A 26,246-nucleotide genomic window follows, 5' to 3' on the forward strand; every position below is an offset into this window, starting at 1 on the left:
TTTTTCTGTGATGTCAGAACTGTACTACTGAATTATTTTTATCTCTCTGTGATCTCTGAACTCTTGTGTTTTTAGTATTTATTATTAAATATTTTTAAACCTTTTCAGCTGTGGCTGCTTTGTGTGTAGTTATAAGTTAAGCTCTTAAGAGTACTTGCATGACTTTGGTAAAACTGTACAAGGCCACTCTAATAGCTTTAGCCCTGGGCTATACTACCAGTTGGATAATAATATTGCACAGTAATAATTGGAAACCCTTTTAGGGCCTTTGAGTAGCTCATAAATATTAGCTGGGTGGCAGCAGGTGGTACTACCATATAGTCTGGGTAAAAGGGGCACAGCTGGAGAACCTGTGTCAGCCTTCCCCAGGAGTGTCTGTATGGTTGTATAAACTCTTCTCAAAGTGTGTTTGTGTCAGCCACTTGGGCAGGGACATGAAGCACTGGTTGGACAGAGAGGGTGCTGCTTGATTTCTGGGCCAGGGCATGGGTGTCACAGCTTGTATGACTGTGAATTTACTATTTGGACTTACACATTAGAGGTACCTAGAATTCAACAAACTTTTAAGTTACTGGTTTGTGATAGTGATAGGGCCAAAAAGCTGTTACAGCTGTCCTATAAGTTATCACTCTGTTTAAAATATTTTATTTTGTGTTTCATTGTGCAACTACACAGCTATTTGTATATTTAATTTTACAAAATTGAATACAATTCAATTACTTAATTGAATTGCAGTTCAATTGCATTTATTTCAAGTAAAAGGTTTTATTACTCAGTTTTACATACTGGTGGCTGATGCTTTTATTAATTAGTTTAAAGGTGTGTGTAATGAACTGGTGCAATATTAATTTTGGCTTCTTCCTTTAGAAAAATACCTGTTTTAGCAATAGCTACCAATTTTATTATGGCTGACTTATCTTACTGTGTTTTTGGCATGCTAGATTAGTTACTTGGAATAGTCCCAAAAAAATGAAAGCTCACTGTTACAAGAACACTATCATTATCCCCCCCCCCCCCGGGAAAAAGACTATAGGGTATATTAGAAATATTATATTTATCATGCTTAGGACAACACTTGAAATCATTCCACTGGGATCAAAGTGAGTGAAATCTTGTGGTGGCAGAGATTCAGAGATTGTAACACTACTCTGCAAGTGGCCAGTGTAAAGTGTATTTGTTATGTCACTTTGGTTCCTTCCTGAGGCAACAGTGCATATTTGCCATATTATCTTAAGGTCAAACACCCCTTGCATATTATTTGGTGACAGCAGTGATAATTTAAAGCACTACTAATTAGTGACACCGATGAAGATTAAGGCTATAGCCCTTTCCATCATACAGACTCTCTTCTTTGACAGTGGGGCAGTTTTCCAACATCAAATACTTCATACAATGCCCCTGGTACTTTTGATTTGGCTATCCCATAAAAGTCTATTAAAATCCCATCCTCTTCACGTGTCTTGCCTTTCCTTGAGTAATCAGCTACCACCTTGGGTTCCTGCATAGTAATCCTACTATTTTGTAACTCCTTCTCCACCTCCAGCAGAAATTTCCATTTCCAGAGCCACTCATTTTAGTCCCTCCTCCTTGTACAGACTATTACAGAACTCACTGAATATTTCTCCAATATCCTCAGTCTAGCTCACTCACTCCCGTCTTGTTCTCCATCTGTCCTATGCCTGCACCTAGTCTCTGATCATTCAGTTTCATTACCCAATATTTAGAAACAATGTCCGTATGCACCTATCACCACTCTTTCATCCTTTACCCAACTCTTATTCAGTTTTCCTGGTCACAGCTCTGTCTGTCTGAATCTTTATTTCATCTATCCTTCCTTTTTTTCTTCTTTTCTGACCAAGTGACCCTATATCATTTTGCAACCTTCTTAATCTCATTTCCCTGTTAATTCAACTGCAATATGATCAGAAAATCCTGTTTCAACTGCATCCCTTTCTCCTATAACTAAACCTTCTGATACTATAAAATAATGTATTTCAGCTGCCGCTTTTGTAAGTCCATGAATTTGTGTCCCAAAGTTTTAACTTACATCTTATAACTTCTAACATTTTTCTTATATCATTTCCTTTCTTTTTACCCTTACCTCTTAAATCACAGTTAAAGTTTCCTGTTATTACAAGATTCATATTTATCACTACACAATCTAAAATCTCATTAAATAAGCTTTCAGTTTCTTTATAATTAGTATACAAATATAATATTATAATTCTATATACTTGTTCTTTCCATTTTAAATCTACAATGGTTATTATTCCCATTTTTGCTAAAATTGCATCTTAATATCTTTACTGTATCTCCACAGAATATAGCTATTCCAGAAAGTCTCTCATTTCCCAAATTCTGGATTATCTTCCTTCCACATAGTTTCGCTGCTTGTAATCTTTTTTCTTTTTTAAAAAATCTTGTGTCTTCTAATATAATTACATCTACATCACATGTATTACACCACTCTGAAATTCCTATTCGTCTTACTATATTCTTAATACTATTCACATTTACAGAAAGCACTCTAAATTTTTCATTTTCCCTTTTCCTTAGATTCATGTTTTTTTTTTAATTTATAGCTAATTACTAGGCTAGTTTTCTTAATAGGCCTAGCTAATTTCCTTCCCAATGGTGACTAATTTCCTTCCCAATGGTGAAAATCAAACACTGCACCTTGTGTGTCAGTGACCTCAACCATTATATCAAATCACAGTCATTGCCTGTATATATTCTTTTTCATACATTTCCTTTCTTTTTTCTTTTGTACTTATCACTTTAAATTTTCTTTTTCTGTCTTTTACATTTTACTACCTCCTAATTTGTCTTTTTCATCACTTATTTCAGAAGCTTTTATATATCCTCTTTATTATTTTTTCTCATCTAATTTTCTTCTACTCCTACCAATTCTAAAATTTCTTCTCTTTTTCATTTTTTTTCACTGTTGTTTTCTTTTTCCTTACTCTTATTTTCATTTTTTGCAATCCATGCATAAATGTCTAGTTTTGTTACATTTATAACATTTCAATTCACATAATTTGCATCATGTCCCACTTCCCCACAATTATAACATTTTCTTTTGTCACAGTTGATTATCAAATGTCCTTCCTTTCCAAACAAAAAGACATCTTTTGGGGATGTCCATAGTATTTTACAATACCCCAATTCCCCTCCACATTTATCATGCTTGGTATATGTATATGTCTTCTCTTTCTATTTTTACAATATTACAATCTCAGCCACTAGTCCATAAACCCCTTTTGTCATAAATTGTAATGTCCAGTACTTCTGTACATAAAGCTTTCAAATGTCCTTTCAAAATCTCTCTTTATAGCTCTGTTCAAAACTGTACATGTATTTTCTTTTTTATTTCCCTGTTAAATTCTTTTATCACATAAAGATTCCATGGGTTACAGTCTTTCTTTTTTCATATTCTCTAAGAAAATTTTCCATTAAAAAGTATCAAATTAAATGTCAACATGTCTCTTTGTTAATAAGAATAAATGCTCTTACCTCATGTACCTTTATACCCATAGGAGCTATTAAACTGTCCCACACTTCATACCTATTCATCCCTTTGTCTTCCTTACTTTGAATCCTTATCACATACTTCTGTTTTTCATTTCCTTCTGCCTTCTTTTCTGCTACACCACATTTGCCTTCTTTTACTTTCTCTGCATATGTTTTCTTTTCCATCTCTCCACTATTCTTCAGGATTGTCCCTGCATCCTCCTTTTGTATTTTGTCCATAATGCCCCCCCAGGAAACATCTCCTTCATTTTCTGGCAAACTGTGCACTGCCATTTCTTTAAGTAAATGATCCTGCAACCCTCCTGACTGGAGGGTTGCAATTATGCATCCATCATTTGCTGACTCATCTCCATCAAACAGGTTTCTTTGAAACCTTTCCTCAAAATCCTGCACACATTCTCCAGTCTTGATGTTTTTTTCTCTTCACTTCATTCACCACTCCATCATCTCCTTCTCTTTCCATCTGACTCCCTGTTTCACCGGGCCACATCTGTGCCTGAAATGGAAACAGGAAGTACTCCTGGAAAATGGGTCCCACAAACAACAATGATGAGTAGTGGAAGTTCACCGATTCCCTGGTCAAATTTTCCCTAGTAGTACAAATACCACCTTGGGTCTCCCCTAAAAAGAGGCTACTAGCCTAACCCAGTCATCAAAGGGTAAATAAAAAAATAATTACAATTCTGATTCTGGTTTTCAGTCAGAAGAGTAGGGGTTGGAGAGAAAATGTGGCTCTTCAGAATTTTCTTCTCAACATGAAGACTCTGACTCTGAGGAAAGAGTTGCTTCAGATTTCCCTCCAGAAGACCTTTCATTTTCTGAAGCTGTATCCAAGATGAAGCAGTTCAGTGGGATCAGTATGAAATTCCTATTGCCCAGCAAATGTATTATTAGTTACAGCTGGATATTCCTAAGCATGCAGCAGTTCCTCCTGTTTTATATTCTTTAGATAATTATTTTTTTCACAGCTTAATGCTTACCTCAGTTTCACAAATAATTGTTTTCTAAATCTATAGCAGACCTTATAGCAATTTTCCAGGTCTATATTTACCCATCACATGGTAACATTGTCGAACAGCATTACATTGTAAATGCCCATTCACCGAACCCTCCTCATGGGGGGGATGCACCCCTCACCCCCCTCTAATTATATATACCAACTCTGAGATCATACTACAGTGGGGAAAGGGCAAATTTCCTTATCCCTACTGTAATGTGATCTTAGAATGGCTCGATGAGCAGCATGTTCAACAACATATGCTATTTGATGATGTTACCATTCAATGGGTAAACATAGGCCCCAGTTTTCCTATTCAAGGCTGCATCTTCTAGACAAATTACTATTGCTAATCTCATTTCTTCTGACAAGGATGAGAAGGCTTTTGAGAAATCTGGGAAGAAAATTTAACACTTTAATAATTCAGAATTTTAAATGCCAGTTGCACATGATAACATTTTTACTTCTGTATTTTGAGAACAAGAAAAAGTTAATTGTTAGCTTTTCCTCATCTGAGTTAAGAAGTTCTTTGAATGTTTCTTTACTATCTGCTTTTTATATAATTAAACATATCTTGAAGTGTTCTTATGACACTGCTGATATTGCTTCTAGGGCTGCTGCTACCAGGTCAGTCATGAAAAGATTTACTTGACTTTATTCTCAACATTTTCCTGAAGACGTTAAAACAGATATTTTAAATTTTCCCCTTGAGAAGGAAGTACTGTTTGGTCCTTCTGCTGCTGAGGTGCTTAACAGATTTCATGAGAGGAGAAAGCCGATTCAAAGGGTGACCCAAATCTTCCACCCCTCTTTTTTAAGGTAGATAAACATTTACTTTTCACATCAGTTACCTTTTCAAAAAAAAATGCAAACAACAAGGTGCTCCCAAACACGATTTTAATAAGCAATGGCAAGATGGCTCAAAAAAGAAAGGCAAAGCCTCTCAAAATCAGTGACAGTACAAAAAAATCAGAATAACTGCTGGCCTCTTCAGGTTTCCCTTTCCACCCTGGCAATCTTATGCTTTCTCTGTTCCTACATCTTCCTGCATAGCACCAGATTGTTTCTGATAAATGGGCTCTCAAATTCATTCAACAAGGATACACTTGGCTTTCTGGAAATGGGTGAACTCTAAAAGTATTTTGAAGGTAGCAATCTGCCTTTCTGTACATACTTTAACAAAACACTACAAACTGGATTCCTTTTCCTAGTCAAGACCAGGCTTTACTAGCCAGGGGCTCCTGGATTCTAAATTGACTTTCTCTTTCTTTTTGACTTCTAAGATATGGTAATCTACCCAAATAGTTTAGGCTTCTGAAATAGTGATCTAATGTTGAACATAGTACAGACATGTAATAAACTTCTAATAATTGTAGATGTTGTAATAGATCATTGTTGCAGTAGCTGCACCCACCCTTCAGGACCCTTTCTATTGGTGTTTTTTTTTATTTTTATTTTTATTTTTTGCATTGCCAAGGTGTGTATGTATGTAACTTTGACTATATAGTTACTACTGTGTTCTGTTTCGTAAAATGTTTCCCTTTCATGGCTGTTGTCCCTTCTTAGGGCAAGAAAGCTCTGAAGATTTTGGTACTCTGTTTTTATATGGAGTTCTACTCAAGCTGCTGGAAGTTAAAATGCACAGATGGGCCCTTAAGCTTTGAAAAGCCAGCTGGTTGGCAGGGGATGAGACCCAAATAGTTGAGGCTACTACAACAGTGATCTATCACAACATCTATTGTTATAGTAACTTTACTTATATAACTGTACCTCCTTCATTGGTTTACTTGCCTCTTTAATTACTCTATTTATCATTGCTGGTACCCCACATCACCCCTTTTTGTGAAAAATTAGAATCATTGCAACAAAGTTACTAAGGTATGAGGATAAAAGCTTGTGGATTGATATGAAACTGTCATATGTGAGGGAAGGAGAAATTCTTCATATCTGCACCCTGTGCAAGTGGATTAAAACTACAAAAATAAGTAGTGACTTTAGCTAAATCTTACAGAAATGATAACCTTATTCTGCAATTCAAGATGCATTTGAAATGTGATGAAAACTTTCAAACCAATATATACACACTATGCTGCTCCTACCTCATAAGTCACAGCAGAATTGGAAGAAGCCATGGAACTTGATTCTGATTGGTCAGTACCTGCAAAACAAAGGTTACATTTCTGTTTAATAGAACAATATAGTCACAGAGGACTAAACAGCAACCAAAATGAGGCTACCATCAAACTGAAACAGTTCAGAGGCAACAGCCATGAGATAGGGCAAAACCAAAAGAGTTATTTAAAAGTTGTAATGTTAATTGAAGATGTAGTAATGTGGTACATGCATGGATGTTTTAATTTAAAGGTACTACATGCAGGCGTATGAAGCTGCAGGCAGATATGCTCTTTGATTATTCACATCCAGATGAGTGTTGCAGCTGCTCTTCTACTTCTGCACGAAATACTGCTATACAGGGTAGAAATTATTATACCACCCACATTTTTCTTCTTCTTCTGTTTATTCTGTGGTGAAATATCATCCTTTGATTTTCCAAGCAAACTAAAAGTGGACATTTTTCTTTCAAAATAAATACTAACTAAAACCTTTCCTGCCAATCTGCAAGTTGCACTGGATCAAAGAGGAGGCTAGATTGCCCCCATTCTTGGCCACAGGCTCCCTATTTAAATGTCAGCACTCAAAATGTTGAGTGCAGGCAAATTGAAAAAGAAAAAAGCCCAACACTGCAAGATAAGAATGGATCTCGAAGATCACTCTTCCCCTTTAAACTTCTTTTTTGCAGGGGTGACAAGCCTCCCTGCATCCCATTTTGAGAGACAAGACTCCCACACCCTCTGAACTTACCAACTCCAAGACTGTCATACCTTGGAGAAAAAGTAATATTCAAGAAATGGCCATCTTGGACTAGTGTATGTAAGTCTGTTTTTTTTTCAGCCATTCAGTCTCTATGTTTCAGGACTCTCACTAGTAGGTCCCAAAGTTTCAATTTTTTACTTTGGCTAGGTAGTCAGTATTAGTTTTGTAGATGAAAACATTAATCAGTAGCTCTAGTGCCCTACAGAACCCAAGTATAAACACAACTGACTCCAGAACAAAAGACTGCAAGTCTGTATTCATCACTGGCTTCTCACATCACAACCCCCTTCAACCAACTGGCATCCTCTGCTTCTGTCAGTTATCCATTTCCTCCACACAGTATTGAACTGGGCACTATTCCCATGTCCATTAAATTTCTCATAAACCTCATTTGAAGTGCAGTGCTGAAGATCTTGCTGATTTCAGATGCAGTACACCCAACTTTCTTGTCAGCTTTAGTAGTGTCCCAGTAAGAGAACTGGATCAGGCTAGACTGACAACAACTTGGTTGTTTATCTTCATACTGCTATCCATCTAACAGGCAAACTACATTCAGGAACTTCAAAAATTTATCACACAAAAATACAGCAAAAATAATGTAAATTTACCCACTTGCATCAAAACAATGAATTTTGTGCTTTACTCACAGAAACTTCTAAAAGAATTTTCCATTTCTGCTAACTCAGACCATGTAACACTAATCACTGCCATTCCGGGGAATGTTCACTCCTCTTCACTTCTATCTTCTATAGCCAATAAATTCCCATGCAATTAATGAACAACTAGAGAATAGATTCTAATAGGAGTTAAAACCCTCTAATTGTGCTTGTATAAGCTTTAGATTCCAGTAAACCCACATCTTAATTGTTACCATCTCCTGAATTATTGACTGCGTTTTACTTATCTAGTGCATTCTTGAATGCCCTGTTGTGAGCACCTCAGGTTTCTCAGATAGTAATATTTGTGCAACAAACACTATCTCTTTGAAAAGTATTAAAATATTCATGTAACTTCTTAGCTGCCCACCTTTGACCTTCAGATAATGCCTGCATTCTTGCATATCTCTTCTGAAGGATGTTAGTCTCTTGAATTCAAATTTCCTGAGATATTTCTGGTATTCTATATCCCTGATTACCCTAATTTCTACATTAAATTCCTTTATTCTCTTTTCTTGTAATTTCTGATATAGAATACATATCATTCTGCTGCCTTCTTCCAAACTGTTTCCATTATGTTCATGTTTTCATAGAAGTAAGTCATCTAGAACTATGTACATTCCAAAAAATCTTGAAAGTACAAAATACAAAAAGTAAACAAGCTTAAGGACAGCTCATCTTTTTTACCACCCTTTCAGTAAAGCTCTTGAATAATACTCCCCCTTTAGCCCTCTATGTGAACATTTCCCCTAATCATTATTTCACTTTAAAATCATTTCAAGGACAGATATGCAAGAAATTTTACAAAAGAATGACTACTACTACAATCCAGACTTCCACCAGTAACATCACAGTCTAGTACGTCTGGGTTGTGCCAGTCTAAGTCACCCCTTAGTGAATATCTTAAACCTTAGAGCTCATTTTCTTATTAAGTATACTTAAATGAAAGCTAATGTCCCTCCACAAAGGCAAATCGTGACTTAAAAAGATTTTCTAAAGTTTGTATGTGCATTTTGGCATTTAGTGAGTTAAGTGCCATAACACTTTTCTGTTCTTTTTTTCTTAATAAGGAGATGAGCAAACTTTTTTTATTTAATCATGGTCCAAATTATTCATTTATGTATGCATACATGCATGCATGTGTGTATGCATTTATTTATTTATTTATTTGACTTTGTTGACTGGGAGAGACTGACCGAGTAGATTACCCCTTTCAGAAGTGGCCTGGGGAGAAAAGCTCCACATTTAACAGCTTAATTACAAATACTTGTGGTCATTATAGAAAACATACATATTTACATAAGAGAAACAATAATATAAGCTATTTCAAGTAATACAACATAGGAGAAGTTCTAAAAACTTCGACATAGAACAATTTAGGCTATTTCAAGTAATACAACAAACCATGTATGTATATATCAGAGAATTTCTAATAATTTCATCAAATAGCATTTTAAGACATTTAAAAACAACAGAAGGACACAAGATAGACTCCAGGTTATAAAACTTTAATCAGGCACAAGCGCTTTCACATCTGCTTCTTCAGGTGCATAAAATCAAACTGACACCAGTCTTATTTTTAAACATTGCTAAATGCAGCACATGACAACAATACATCACATGTCTGTATACACTCCATTACTATAACATATTAAAGCTGTATAATAACCAAAAATAACTAGATGTTCAAAGAAAATCATAAAATGTACATTTCTTATATATTTTGTGAAATCTTAAAACACATTATTAAAATACTTATTCTTAAAAACAGCTAATTTACCTACTTAGAGGTCTGGCCTTTAACTTTGGTCTCAATGGTATTTGTTCATTGAGACCATGTCCAATGTCAGCTCTGAATAAAACTATCCATCTAGCTTCTAGTTCCTCTGTTTTATTGCATGTGTCCCCCCCTCAAACTCACAAAACTCCTAGCAATGGCCATAAACTTAAATTTATGTTGACTATTGGTATTCATAACATGTTTGGCCAGGGCATTACTTCTGCTTTGTTTGCCTATGTGATAGATATGTTCTCTAATCCTCTCCTTAAGTGTGCGGTCTGTTAAATTTAAAATACAAGCTACGTGTGATAAACAGCATATAGTGTATCTTGCCCACTGCGTAATATGTAAGAAATTTTATATTGGGAAAATAGACCGCACACTTAAGGATAAGGAAAGGAGAGGATTAGAGAACATATCTATCACATAGGCAAACAAAGCAGAAGTAATGCCCTGGCCAAACATGTTATGAATACCAATAGTCAACATAACATATCTATCACATAGGCAAACAAAGCAGAAGTAATGCCCTGGCCAAACATGTTATGAATACCAATAGTCAACATCAATTTAAGTGTATGGCCATTGCTAGGAGTTTTGTTAGTTTTTTTGGGGGGGGGGGCACATGCAATAAAACAGAGGAACTGGAAGCTAGATGGATAGTTTTATTCAGAGCTGATATGGGACATGGTCTCAATGAACAAATACCACTGAAACCAAAGTTAAAGGCCAGACCTCTACGTAGGTAAAGTAGCTGTTTTTAAGAATATGTATTTTAATAATGTGTCTTTATATTGCACGAAGTATATATGAAATATAAATGTTATGATTTTCTTTGACCATTTAGTTTTTCTTTGGTTACTATACAGCTTTAATATGTTATAGTAATGGAGTGTATACAGACATGTGATGCATTGTTGTCATGTGATGCATTTAGCAATGTTTAAAAATAAGACTGGTGTCAGTTTGTTTTTATGCACCTGAAGAAGCAGATGTGAAAACGCTTGTGCCTGATTAAAGTTTTATAACTTGGAGCCTATCTTGTGTCCTCCTGTTGTTTTTGGATACTTTGTTGTAGCTTTGCAAGTAATACAAGTTAATCTAAAGCTTATGCACAGTCCAGTTGTTGAATGACATTAGGATACTGACAGTTATAATGTTAAGCATATGTATAGGTAGGCATACTATTTGTTAATATACATTATATACATTATTTGATGATACAGCTTAGTGGATAATATACATATTTCAGGATTATTACTGGATGGGTCTTTCAGCAGACTTGCCATTTTTGATTATAGCAACAGGGATGGCTAGAGATAACTTTATGCATTAGGGAGGTTTGGCACAGTTGCACATCCATTAATTTTGCAGGAAAGATTTCAGATGTTTTTCAAAAAGCAGTTGTATCAGTTGGTTTGTCTTATGGCAGTGGGCAGGCTATACTAAAGTTTAGAAATGTGTAGAGAAAACAGTGAGGAGTTATAGGTTTTCGCTGCTTTAGCTTGTCTCTAGCTTTTTGAGTGTAGTGGTCTCAGTGGGTTCGACCAAGCCATTAGGTTGCTTATAGCAGGCACCTCAGAGGGCTTATTTATGATTTTGTGTACAAGGGGTCGTTGTTTAAAGTGGAGCAGATTTTTACACTGCCAGTTTATGAGTTTGAATGGCACACACTGATTTGTTTGGCTGGGTGAGTTTCTGGCAAGTTTCACTATCTTATTACAGCTGTGTTTCAATTTTGATAGCTAGGTGGATTGCAGGTTGGTAAGAATGGGGGAGGTATAGAAGAGGGTAAGTAGTAGCAGGGTATTTGCTGTATCTAGTCTACTGCTTTCAGTCAAGTATGTTTTTATTCTGTACAGAGCACCTATTCTGTGATGTGTTTTTTGTACAAGAGTTTGTATGTATGTTGGTTAAATTCGAGATTTTTGTCAATAATAACTTTGAATGGATATGTGGTTGCTACTACTTGAATTTTGGTGTTATTAGGGGAATGAACAGTGATATTCTCTATGCTATGAGAGCTGTTGTTAGGAACAAATAAGATTGGATTTGTTTATTTGGGTTTAGAAGTATCTGAATATTCTAACCACTTTTCTATTGAACAAAGGGTTTCTTGGGTATCTGATTAAAGTGTTTAATATTAGAGGCAGTGTAGATGGGTACAGAGCCATCTGCATATTGTATTAATGAGGATGTTTTTGATATTACATGCATAGGTGAAGAGTTAAATAATATGGGTCCTAATATTGAGCTTTGTGGTATGTCTATTTTGACTGTTAGGTGGGGGAAATGAGAGTTTTGCCACTTGACAGATTGTGATAGATTGTTAATATATGTAGAAAATCATGCTAGGCAGTTTTTACATTGACCTGTTGACATAAGTCCTTCTATTCCTAAGTGGTGGGATGATGTCATGAATGCTTTTGATAGGTTAAGGAATATGGCTGTTACTGAATGGCCTTCACTTCTTTTCTGGCATATGATATTGAAGAAGGTGAGGAATGCTGTTTCAGTGCTTTGGTCGGAAACTGTGTTGGGTAGGTGTTAGAATATTATTGGATGTGAGGTAAGACATGATTTGGGCATGGATGCACTTTTCCAGTATTTTGAATAGTGGTGAAAGGATAGCTATTGGTCAATAGCTGGATAGTCGAGTTGAGGGGACCTCCTTTGTTAAGAGGGATTATGTGAGATTTCTTCATTATCTCAGTACATATGGTTTATGGCTAGACCTGTTTATGAGTATAGTCATGGGGTAGACAAGTGTTTTGGTATCTCTACCAAGATGTTCAGCAGGGAAGTTATACACTGCAGGAGTTGTGGATTTCAATTTAACTAGTTATTTCTTTTTGTTTATTAAGGGTATTGGTACGAGTTGAAAGGAGAAGTGTGTCTGTGATTTAATTATACCATAGGATATTTGTGAACTTAGTGATGGTGGGTTGGAGTTTGTGTTATTTATGTACTGATCATTGAATTTTTGTGGCTATGGTAGCACTGGATTGGATTGTACTTTTTGCCTGGTGCTTTTGGGTTATCATTAATGTCCCAGAATTGTTTGAGATTGTTTTAATGTTTTATTTTGGTATGGGCGTAATAATGTGCTTTATCATATAGAATACGGTGTTTGTTTTTGTTGCACAGAATATGGTAGGTTTGATAGGAGAGTGTGGTTCTTTCTTTTAGCCATGTTTTCCATGCTTTATCCCTAGTTTACATCATATCCTTGGAAGTTTTTGTTAGCCAGGGTGCTGGGTGACATTTTATTTATTTATTTTCATAGAAGAGCTAAATAATTGTAGTGTTTCCTTTTATGACATCATCCCAGGATAACAATGGGATGCAGCCATAAATGTTAATGGACTGGCACCTAGGCATACACAATGATACGTCCATTGAAGTGTATTGACACGTCTCACATTATTTTCATTACCAACATCACTGGGATAAAGGTTAAATAAATCTTTTGTGACACCAGCAGGAAACATATATTTATGAAGAAGAAGATTGCAAACAGTAGGGGCCCAGAAAAAGGAAATTCATGGAGGGAAAATGTATCAAAGTACTTCAACAACTGCAAGTCATGGTACAGAAGGTAAGAAAAAGAAAACATAGGAAAATCACTTTGAGAGGGACAGTAACCAACAGGCATACAGACTAGCATATAGTCTGCTAATAACAGAAACAGGCTTCCACAAGGCAGCCTCTGTAGCATGGACTACATAACCAGATAATTGCATACGGCCAAAAAGACTCACAAAGCTACTATAGAAACACCTTACAGACAAATATAAGTGCAACTGTTTCAAGGCTACAGGATGATTCCTAAACAGCTTGAAAGATTCTACAGTCTATATTGAACTAATTCTCTCAGCAATGTTTAGTCAATAATGCATAATAAAAATACATATAATCTGCGCAAATTTATCTACGTAAATATTCTTTCTTCTGATACTACTTTGAACAATCTGTAACTGTAATTAAATATAAATGTAGACTAAATGCTGTACCTCTTTTAGAATTGTCTAATACCTGATATTACATTTAGATGAATATTTTGTTATTATGAATATATTATTAGTGAATGCTAATGTAAATTGAAGTTTGTACTTGTATATCTGTTTGCAACTGTTGTCTCTTGTCACCTGACATATACTGTGGCTGAAAATAATATCTAGATCAGCTCACTTACCTGATTAACAAAAGTAAATAGATAAGCCAATAAATTAGGTAGAATCTCAACAGCTTTCTTTTTTCTTCTTATAATTCCTTATTATATGTATGATAATACAACCCAGGTCTCTGTACTGCTTTCTTACAATGTGTACTAATTCATTATCATTTGATATAATCAGGGCAAGGTCTAGTTCTATGTTTGTAGCTGATAATGTTCACCACCAAAATATGCTTGTGTTCTTGATTTCTGGTCCCCAAATGTATAACTTGTACTTCTTTCCACTGAATCTATATTAGAATTTCTGACCATTCACTAAGCTATTCCAAATCTCGTCTCTTCTTTTTCACATATCCTCTTTTGCCTTGACCATTCTGTATATTTCAGTCTTACCTATGCTTTTTCTACCAGATCCCTTATTACATAACTGGGCACTGTCCACAACTAAGGCAATTCAAGTAATGCTAGTTCTAATTCCTACTAATGAACAGGATACGCTGGACAGCAGACACCTCTACAATGGTGCTAATTCAGTGGAACCATAATTTATCATTACCGTTCTACCAAGCATTTTCTAGATACAGTTTAAAATGCACAGTTAGCTGCTGGCCAGCCAAATGAAGTCTGAATTCCTAAAAATGAAATATGTGCATGCTAAATTATGTTGTTTTGGGGTAGCTGATGATGGTCAGAAGTTTGTAGAACTCAAGGTCCCTCTTCAACAAGCCATCAAAAAGATCAAGTCATGGATGCTGTCTCATCTTGTGGATGCAGTAGTCATTAGGATAAGTCCTATGGCTTAAACAATTCTAGCAAGAATACATCATGCAAAGTGATCCTCAGATATTTAATCACTTGATACCTGGGGGATAGTCTCCAAGTCAATGTTAAATTCTTTGTGCATAGCAAACCAAAATAAGACACAACAGCCCCATGCCTCAGCAGAAACTTAGACAAAATGTTGCTATGTGTTTACTTTTTTATTTATTTATTTTTGTTTTGTTTATTAGGCACAGTGTAGCACTGTACTTTATGTTATTAATTAACAGAATGTGATTAATTGCTGTTTTTCACATAAGTCTTATTTTGGTTTGCAAAGCACAAACGAATCAACATGGTATTAGAGACTAATTAATAACATAAAATTCAGTTCTGCAATGTGCATAATAATAATAATGAACACATGCATAACAGCATTCACTCTAAGCTTCTGATGCCTGAGGTGAGGGGGTTGCATCAGCTTTGGTTGATTATGTTGGAAAATGTATGCAGGACCAATACACACAACAAAGTAAATTTCCTGTGAGTAAATGTGATATTTTGTCATTAATCTCAGATCAGTGGGACTTCATATCTTACAGAAGCAGGCCCCTTTGCGTTTGGTGGTTAACAGTTTCACATTGTAACTATATATATATACACAAAACAACGCATTAACAGTTGCTGTGTCAAAAAAGTTCACTTACGGCTTGCTGGAGTATAGTCCTTGCCACCTAAAAAGAATAAAATATGATGTGTTAAAAAACAGATAAACCATTACAAAAAATAGTTCAGTGTTGGCATCACTTTATTTCAAAGTTGGAATTTCTCTTTAACATAAATACATTTAAATTCTGAATGATAAATTATACGAGAACTTTTTAACATTCAAAAACTTGCACAGTGACTGAAGACAGCAATCATCTTGCTTGTAAACTGAGCATTACCAACAGAAAAAAAGTCTTGTCAATAGCACAGGAAAACATATCATAGAAAGAAACGCCTCAATTTTATCCAAGTAATCATGTCAACTAAGTAAAATAGAAGAATATTCTACAAAAACACAGCAAAAATACTCCTGCAAAATAAAAGTATCAGCAGTTACTAAAAATAAAATTACATAAAAATATGGGCAGACAGACTTCATAGAGCCAATGACATTACTGCAGGAGCATTTCCTGCAGTCAGTGGAAACAAAACAACAGCAGTTTACATCCACAAACTGCACAAAAAGACATATGGCACATACAAATTCAAACAAATAAATAAATAAATCAACCTGATAGTGACTTTTACAGCATAAAACAGCAGCAGTTATTAAAATGACACTGCAGTAGCATATTGACAAATGAACTTTGTTACAGTTAATGATGATCCTGCAGCAGGTTTCCCTATAGTAGAAGTGCATATTATGATCAACAAACTGCACAGAATGTAAAGCATATAAAATACTGTAAAACAAGTATGAAGCATATAGTTCCCTAAACAAATAAGCACAACATAAGTTATAGAAAGCACCATACAGCAGAAACACAACAGAAGTTACAGAAAGCACCATAGAGCAGCAGTCTTAATTTTAGCAACTGTTCGTAAAAATCTTTATTGCTCACTAAAGTCTAAAACAGAACAGACAATAATAAAATAAATGCATACACTGAATTAAAGATGTGAGAAAAATAATGCAATACTTAAATACAAGTGTGGAAATTTTTGGAAATAAAGTAAAATAATGTATAACTACATAGACAGAAAATAAGTACACAAGGCATGGTATTCAGAAAGAACCACATTGTTCTCTGTAAGGGCTATGTTAAAAAGGTCTTGTTTCCATGATGCAGTATTTTCTGATTCAGAGGTATCATTAGCCGCAATCAGGAAATATCTCAATATCAGCTAATTTGTATAGCTCTAAATATTTGTATCATGAGAGTAAATCTGAACTTTCCTGTGCTAATTAACACTGAAAGGCCATGCATCAAAGTGGCACAGGCACCTCCCCAATTCACACACACACACACACACACACACACACACACACACACACACACACACACACACACACACACACACACACACACACACACACACACACATGTGTGTGTGTGTGTGTATGTGTGTGTGTGTGTGTGTGTGTGTGTGTGTCTGGGTTTGTGGTTGAAAGTGTGAATGTGTGTGGGAGTGGGGGAGGTGCCTACGCTACTTTGATGTATGAGCTGGGATACCTTCTTGGCGGAGCCTGCATATCCTCCCTGCAGTCACATGGGTTTGCTCTGGGTGCTCCAGTTTCCTCCCACATTCCAAAGACATGCAGTAGGTGGATGGGACACTCTAAATTGGCCACAGGTGAGAATGGGTGTGACAGTCAGTAGTATGAATTAACTATCGCTGCAGAGCTAGCCACCTGGTGGTGTAAACCTTGGCTTGAGATGATTTTCACTGCGGAAGTGACACCCCGACTCCATGTGCAAAATGGGAAAAAGGGGTTGAGGATGTATATATATATATATATATACATATATATATATATATATATATATATATATGTACACACACACACACACACACACACACACACACACACACACACACACACAGACACCAATATATCCCAAGCCTGTCCATGAGTTGATAGAGCCTCCCCAGTGTCTTATTTTAAGCTTTTTCTGCCCTCAGAAATCATGGATGATTATAGTCAGTCAAAAACAGTAGACAGAGTTTTATACTTCTTATTTTGTCAAAAAACATTGGAATAATATGATTCAGTAAAGCAGAAAAGAAAGAGAATGTCCTAACGTTGGACAAAAGTATGGTATACTAGTAACAAAAATGTTTTGCTATTTTAGTGCATCAAATAACAAATCACAAGCACAAGAAAAGAATGTTTGAGCTTTCAGAATAAGAATTACACATGCCCTTTTGTTTAAAGTTGAAAAACCATTATGGCATACAACATTGTTTGAACACTTTCCCAGCAGAACTCTATATTATAACAAAGGGCTAATGTAGACTGAAATCTAAAGCAATAATTTTGTTTTTCAGTTGACTGCTGTAGCTAGTTTATCAGAGTGCCTCATTTAATTTAATTTTTTTTTTTGTGACTCAACTGTCCATGGAACAAGAATGGCATTCTTTTTTGTTTTCATTAATGGTGCCATTTACTTTGCAAGCCTTATTCACTACTATGATTCCTGATGGCATTTATGTTGTATGGCATGAATGCCACACATTATCAGACTGGGGAAAATGTGCTGTCACTGCCATAATTTTCAAACTTAGCTATATCTATTTTGTTAAACGGTCAGTCTCACATATGAGGGAGAAGGGGGCTAATGATCTAAAGTGATGCTTAATCATAGTTGCACATATGACCATCTTTAGCTTGTAGTCATTGTGTTGCAAACATTATGGAATATAAACACACACATCCCTACTTCAACAGTTTTAAAATAAGCACCATTTGATGTATAAATTATTCATTAACTTTTTGCAATAAAACTTCCACACTTTTTAGAATATGTGCATGGCACATGTTTTATGCGGTAGTCACCATAATGGATTTTCAACAAAAATTCTTGAATGATGTAATGCAAACAGAACTGCAATCTGCTGTTTTTAGGATCATTCACAAAACAGCCAGAGAGATAAAAGGTACTACGAAAGGAACAGTCTATTCATATTTACTCCATTTTCTTTCCAGCAATCAAATGAAGAGCACAAATGAAAGTACAAAAATACTTAAAGATGACCTTGCAGAAAGTCACAAAAGTGCATTTTTTCATGCCTGTAGCAAATGATAGATGGGATGTATACATCAGGAAAGGTGATGGGATTCCGTATCCACTATAAAAACCTGTTATGAACATCTACTGATGTGGTCACCACCACGCTTTAATAGAATACCTTACCTCTGCACTCTTGCACAAGAGGTTATGCTAACATAAGAGACTCACAAGGCATGAGATACCATACATGATACCACAAAAATTAGATACCTGTGTAGACTATTACAAAATATTAAGATAAAGCAAGATATTAGAAAATGTTAAGATAAAGCAAGATGACTGAAGTCCATACTAAGTTTTTAATCTCTGGAGAAAATATGTAGATATGACAATGTATCAGCTCACATCAGTTTTCATTATAGAGCTTTAGCATACTTCACAAAAAATGAAATTCAAACAAACAAATGTTAAGCAAGTTAGAAAAACGGCTAAAATATAAATTATAAAATAAATGCTGACATATTGATAGATACAAATGCTGCCATTATAATAATTTAAATAATAAAATGCATTATATGTGGTGTGTGTTGAGTATAGTCGTCATAGTTATAGGATGCAGACCAGATTATTGATTGCTGGTGGAAGAGATTCATTCCTTATCAGATGCTCAACCTTTTAATATCAACTGCAAAAGATAGAAAAAACTGTAGGCAACACACTACTACACATGCATCAGGAAACAGCCTTAGTGCATGCAAAACCTATATTTTAAAAAAATCAAAAAAATCTTTTTTGCAGGGGGAAAGAGCCCCTACACCCCCATACCCCTTACTAATTACATATATTAACTCTAAGACCACACAATCAACAGGGTAAGGGGAAATTTCCCAACCCTTACAATTTTGCAGTCTCACACATCTGTCGATCAACTGCTTAGCCGATCATATGCACTCAACTAAGTAGTTGTCAATCTAACAAATGATCAACAACTGTAGATGTGTGTGTGTGTGTGTGTGTGTGTGTGTGTGTGTATCTATATCTGGGCATATTACATATTGTTGAGACACATTTGCTGAAGACACACGTCCTCGCTGCCATTCGCTTATTTCAGCAAGTGCTCTAACTCCCAGTAACTTGTTCCCTGTAATGCTAGCTATCCCTATGAGAACACTTATACTAACCTTAAAAGCCCCCACCCAGTACCTGACTCTAATGTCCTCATCCCTCCCTAAACCTAAAATCCCCTTCCCCTCCCTAACTCTAAAGTCCCAGTTGCTCCATAAAACTAAAGTCTCTTTCCTCCTCCCATTCTGCATTATTCCCTAAACCTAAATTCACCTTCTCTCCTCTGCAGGGATGGACTTTAGTCAACAAGTGCCCTAGGCAAAAGGGCTCCACAGTGCCCCCCTCCCACACCAACCACTGCCCCCATCCTTGTCTAACTACACCATCCAGATTACTTTTTTTTTCCATTTTTCTCGCAGTATGTCTTACTCTTCAGTTTTTCCTGAATTCATTCAACACATTTAAAAAAAAAACTATTTCTTTACTGCAAAAAAATAAACAAATAAATACTGGAAAAGCATCCCTGCTAGAGTGGCGCCCTAGTTGACCGCCTAATTGGCCTATGCCTAAGGCCGGCTATGTATGCTCCTCTGGTCCACAATCACTCTCTAAACCTTAAACCCCATCCCCTTCCCTAACTCGAAAGTCCTATCACTCCCTAAAGCTAAAACTCCCCTTACCCCTCTCTAAACCTAAACTCTGGATTGCTCCCTAATCCTAAAATCTGCATTGCCCTCCCTAACCCCAAACTTCTCATCACTACCAAAACCTAAAATCTCTGTTTCAACACCCTTCTAGCTCCACTTCTCCACTTATACATTCTGTGATGAGCCCTTGCTTCCATCCATTCCCTAGGACAGAAGCAGATGGTGTGGCAGCTACGTCACTGAACTCACATTGCACTTTGAATGTGAGTAGCTGGTCAGATCAGGTTACAGCCATTCTAGTTGAAGGCTGCAGGTTATTGTAATTCAAGCAACTAGGGCTCAGTAATTCAAGCAACTAGGGTTCAAGTTTCTGTTGTAGACCTACATATATATATATATATATATATATATATATATATATACACACACACACACACACACACACACACACACACACACACACACACACACACACACACACACACATAGATAACCAATACTCTGTCAACTAGCCATTCTGCCAAGAGAATGCAGAGTATGGGTATGTGTGGGTCTGTGTGTGTGTGCATGTGTTTGTGCATCTGTGTCTGCATATCAGATTGAGTAGATGCATGATTGTGTTTGGCTTAATGTGGGAAGTGAGTGTGCGTGTGTGTGTGTGTGTGAGACTACATCTATGCGTAGATACATACATATATATATATATATATATATGTATATATATGTGTGTGTGTGTGTGTCTACATCTATGCGTATGTGTAGATGCATACATATATATATATATATATATGTGTGTGTGTGTGTGTGTGTGTGTGTCTACATCTATGCGTATGCGTAGATACATACATACATATATATATATATATATATGTGTGTGTGTGTGTGTGTGTCTACATCTATGCGTATGCGTAGATACATACATACATATATATATATATATATATATATATATATATATATATGTGTGTGTGTGTGTGTGTGTGTGTGTGTGTTGTGTGTGTGTATGCGTGTGTGTGTGTGTATATATATATATATATATATATATATATATATATATATATATCTTACTAATCTTACTAACATGGGCAAGGAAAAGTAACCAAGCAGATTGCTAGCTACCCATCGTGCATTACTGGTTTAGCTTTACTGGCCTGAATGTATCCACAAAGCCTTAAAAGTCATGGACATCCAGAAACCATATTGCTGAACCACTTGATGTACTGAAGGGGTCATTTGCATATATCCCATACCTCTATTACAGGAGGTTTAAGGTATCACACAGTGAAGACTCTTGCTTGGCTAGGTTTCTCTTGTAGATTTTATTCCATAGGCTGGGAATACATTGAACAGAGTTAAGTCAAAGTAAACTTTATTGTCATTTAGAATTACACACGTGTAGCCTAAAATTAATTTCTTGCATCCGCTCAATTCTTGACATTACAAAGTAAAGTGAAACAACACATACAAGTAGAGGAATAAACATAACTAACAAATACACTACCACTCCCAATACACGCAAAAAAGAGCAGAGACATTTACCAACACTCATATATGAAAAAATACCCTCCCCTGAATTAAATTAAGTACTTCTGATTTCCTTTTCTTAATGTTTTTAATGCAAAAGCACATAGTAAACATACATTAAAGTAAATTCAGCTAGATATTATGGTTGCTATCAATAGTCATATTTCCTTTGAGGACTACAGCATGCTCATGCACTTTAAGAATGTAAGGACTGACTCATGATCACTAGGAATCTCTTACCATGGATCTGTGTGTACCAGATATGTATCACCCTCTGGAAGGATGTCACTAAAAAGCATACAGTAAAAGACCTTTTATGAACAGTATAAGTGCACCTAGTTATAGGATTACCACCTGTCTCTCTTTTTTGCAGTTCTGTCCTGTGCATGTGTGTGTGGGGGCAGGGGGGCTTGAAAATGGTAAATGTGTAGTACTTTACAAGAAAAAATATTTTCTGACTTTTCTCTAAATGTCACAGAATTCTTTGATACTACATTTAAGTTATCTTAACATATAAACTGTTATAAATAACATTTAAAGCTTAACATTTCAATACTGTGTTGCTGCTTATGTAAATTTGTCAGGAGTTGACTTCTTCTTCTTCTTTCGGCTTTTCCCGGTTAGGGGTCGCCACAGCAGATCACCTGTCCGCTCATGATTGGCAGTGGAGTTTTCGGTGTCGAGTTGCCAGCCCGGCACCCAACCTTCCACAGAAGGCACACACACGCACACACTCATTGACTTTAAACCCCCGACTGATCTAATTGCTTTGTTTTGCTATGAAAGGGGAGTGTTAAGTTCTCCTCCTCTCTGCAATAAAAACAGTGGAAACAGTGCCACACTTTTTTTTAAATAGCAGCTACTGTGCTTCTGACATTACCAGGATTAATTGCTCATCTAAGACTGACAGCAGTACCTGACAGGGTAAACTACAGATTTAACTGTGTTTATAATAAGTCATGCAGGTGGAAACAAATTTCTCTGCAAAGTACGTGAGTTGAGCTTTTAAAAAAAAAGTAGGTGGGCTTTCCCTTCCTTTGACTCCAGTGCAAGGAAATAAAAGTTTTAAAATGTACAAGCAGGTTTCTGGTGCCTACAGAATGCTGGAACCATATTGTAGAGAGAAATGAAAGATACAGATTGAGTTAAACTAGTTTTCTATGTCTATAGAAATGAAATATTATAGTATATCCTATGGCTTTGCATATAAAGTTGATGAGGTTAATGGGCCTATAATTTCCTGGATCTGCAGAGGTGCTATCCCTGTGTGGAGGAGTCACAGTGATCATTCTGTAGGCATCAGGCACAGATCCTCTGGATAACACGAAGTTAAACAGTTCAAGTTGAGGCTCAGGCAGTGCATACTTGGCACTCATGAGAATACAGCCTTTGATGTTATTTGGTCCTATGAAAGTGTTACTTTCAGTATTTGACAGGGATTTTATGATGTGTTCCAAGGGAATTTCAGAGGAAACTAAATTTCTGAGGGTACCATGGACAACAATGTGGGTAGGTAGGGTAAAGATAGCCATAGCTTTGTCAGCTAATCTATTGGCTATATCCTTAGGAATGGGATTTAATATCATTATAGATGAACTCAGTGTATTGTCAGGCATTATTTTTAATTTCATGACAAAACTGAAGAATAATTTGTAGTTTCCTTTGGTATTCTTAGTGATCATAAGCTCATATTCTGCTTTATATTTTCTAATAGCACTGTTAAGTTCCCTGCTGACATATTCCAGTGTGGTTCTGATATAAGGAGATGGCTATTTCTTACAAGTTTTCATAATTTTCCTTCTTTTTTATACACTATTAAGATGATAGTTCCACTAGATAGACCTATTTCTGAATTTGCTATTATATTTAGGATAGACGGATACTGATTTTTCTAAGCAGGTCTTTATATGTGAATAAAATAACAGGTGACTGTAGCATCCCTCTTATTTGGATCCATTTGCAGGGGATTGCTAAGAATTCTACATAGGCCTTCTACAAGCTGAATTAGGTTTGACCTGGTAAAGTCCCTAAAGACGGTTTCATTTGATGCTACAGTAGTACCACTAGGCCATACAGAGAAGCTGACTGATTTATGGTTAGATTTAAAAAGGGATGGGGAGATGCAAGGTAGGTTACAGGCAGGGCTAGGTTAGTAAGGACATGGTCAAAAGTAGAATACAGGCGGGGCTAGGTTGGTAAGGACAAGGTCAAAGGTAGGGTACAAGCAGAGCTAGGTTGCTAAGGGCAAGGTCAAAGATACTAGAGGCTCTAATCACTAGTTTAACAAACTGTTGTAGTGCACTGGTATTAGTAAAGTCTAGGAAACCCTGAGCATATCCATTTTTCGATGTGTAAGTGTGCCAATTAAAGCTTGGGTAACTGAAATACCCTAGCAAAAGTTATTGGATTTGATATTTAAGCCCTTAGTAATATTAAGGTAATTTCCATGATCCCTGGGGGAGGCATTCATGGAGATTTGTAGCTAGCAATGAAGTAATACTTGGATTTGTTAACAGTGATTTGGATCCCTGAGTTCCAAGTGTATGTTGTAGGCAATTTGTTGTCAGGTGATGGCATGTCTAAACAACATAGGGTCTAACAAATACAGATTCTCTTCCATAGTTACCCAAGGGCATGTGGTTCACTCACCGGAGAAAGCTAGGGTCAACCACCTAAATGTCACACTGAGTCACAGATCCCTACTCCCTCACAGCCTTCAAAATCTCATTGAAAACATTTGTGTTTTTCCATCAGCTCTAACATGCAATGAACATATTTTAACAAACAAAACAAAAAAATGCCTTCTTAAAAATGACAAAAGTGACAGCCAAGAAAAACTCTTACCAGGAAAGTTATATACACAAGAACTTGGAAAGCAGAGTTTTTTTTTCTAAATATGAGTTCAAACAAATGGCCATAACTCCATCAAAACTTAACTCATTGACCTCAGATTTTCAATATACCATGTGCGGATTACCACTGGGTTGCTTCTGTGTATAGTTTGCATGTCCTCCCTGTGTTCATATGGATTTCCTCTGAATGATCTGGTTTCCTCCCACATTCCAAAGACATGTAATGGGTGAACTGGACACTCTAAACTGACCATAGGTGTGAGTGTGCATACAAGTGTGTGGAGTAGAAGAACTACTACTGCAGTGCTGCCCACCTGGTGGTGTAAACCCTAGCTCTAGATGATTGTCACTAATGAAGTGACACCTTGAACCTATGTGCAAAAAATGGGATTACCACCACCTGAACTATAACAGTGAATTGGTATAACTTAGAGCCAAAACAGGATTGGCAAAAATAACTGCAAAACAACATTTAAAAGTAAAACTATGCAATAGCACACAACAGTTAGACAAAAAGCTCTCACAAATGGTTACACTAAAAATTTTATAAAATTTAGTGTAATTAAAATATTATAATCTTGTAAAGTAACCAGTTAGTTACTGGGCAATATACATTTTTTGAAACATTATTTTCAAGAAATACCAGACTGCGGTGGTGGTGCTGCGGTAGCGTTGTTGACTCACAGGAAGACGTTGTCCTGTTCAATTCTCAGCTAGAGCGTCTTTTGTGTGGAGACATGCGTGAATGGGCGTACCTTCGTTGAAGGTTGTGAGTCAGGGCCGGCAACTCGGCACGTAAAAATCTACTGCCAATCATCAGCGGACAGAAGTTCCGCTGTGGCGACCCCTAACCGGGAAAAGCCGAAAGACACAACAACAACCCATAACTCTACCAAATCTCAATAATTTGAGGTAATATTTTCAGCTTGTTATCTATGGACCACCAGCTTCTGAATTATGATGTTGAGTTAATACAACTTGGACCTGAAACAGAATCTGTAAAACTGATGGTGAAAACTTTTAAAAGCACAGCCGCACAATAACACACAACAGGTGGATAGAAGGTTCCCTAAAATAACTAAACTGAAAGTTTTATGCCAAAATTCCATGTAGTCAGAAAGTTATAATCCTGTAAAACAGTTATTTGAAGGTGAACCACTCCCCAAAACTAAAATAAACAAAATCCTATATATGATTTTCAACATATGTTGAAGGTTTCTGCATCAGTAGAAGTAGTAAGTATATCGATGTAAGTGGATATTATTTTCTCGTTTGTTATACCCTAAAATGGCCTGAAAGAGGGATGCCATGCTGTGTGAATTCTTTTCTGAGTCTTGTTTGTTAAGATAGTTACAGAAATATGACCATGTTGCTTATAGGTATAATTAACAGTATCAATAATACCGAACATCTCATTAAATGTACAACTTGCTGTGCAAATATAAATGAAAAATTTCTTCAGTATAATCTAAGGTTTCATCTCATACGATACACTATTTTAAGTCACCTGGTTTTGTAAATATCAATGAACATATAGAAACATTGCATATCTTCATAATTGTTAATAAATGCCAAGAAATAATATCCAATATCGTGTATTATTCATGAACAGTGACAAAGCATTTTTCTGTCCCCACTGTAATATTTCACTTTATTTTATGA

At 36.1% G+C, this 26,246-nt stretch overlaps 1 protein-coding gene across 1 annotated transcript in view; it reads right to left on the minus strand.

Annotated features, from left to right (window-relative positions):
* Window positions 1–26,246, minus strand: part of LOC122810575 (class I histocompatibility antigen, F10 alpha chain-like) — a 316,486-nt gene that overhangs the window by 65,818 nt on the left and 224,422 nt on the right. Inside the window, exons 6-7 of the mRNA XM_044082154.1 lie at window positions 15,482–15,508; window positions 6,628–6,686 (exon numbers count right to left, since the gene is read on the minus strand). Of these exons, the coding sequence (XP_043938089.1) occupies window positions 6,628–6,686; window positions 15,482–15,508 (86 nt within the window). The remainder of the gene's footprint in view (window positions 1–6,627; window positions 6,687–15,481; window positions 15,509–26,246) is intronic.

The sequence above is a fragment of the Protopterus annectens genome, chromosome 9.part0 (assembly GCF_019279795.1).
Source record: "Protopterus annectens isolate FY-2018-M chromosome 9.part0, PAN1.0, whole genome shotgun sequence".
NCBI lineage: Eukaryota > Metazoa > Chordata > Ceratodontiformes > Protopteridae > Protopterus > Protopterus annectens.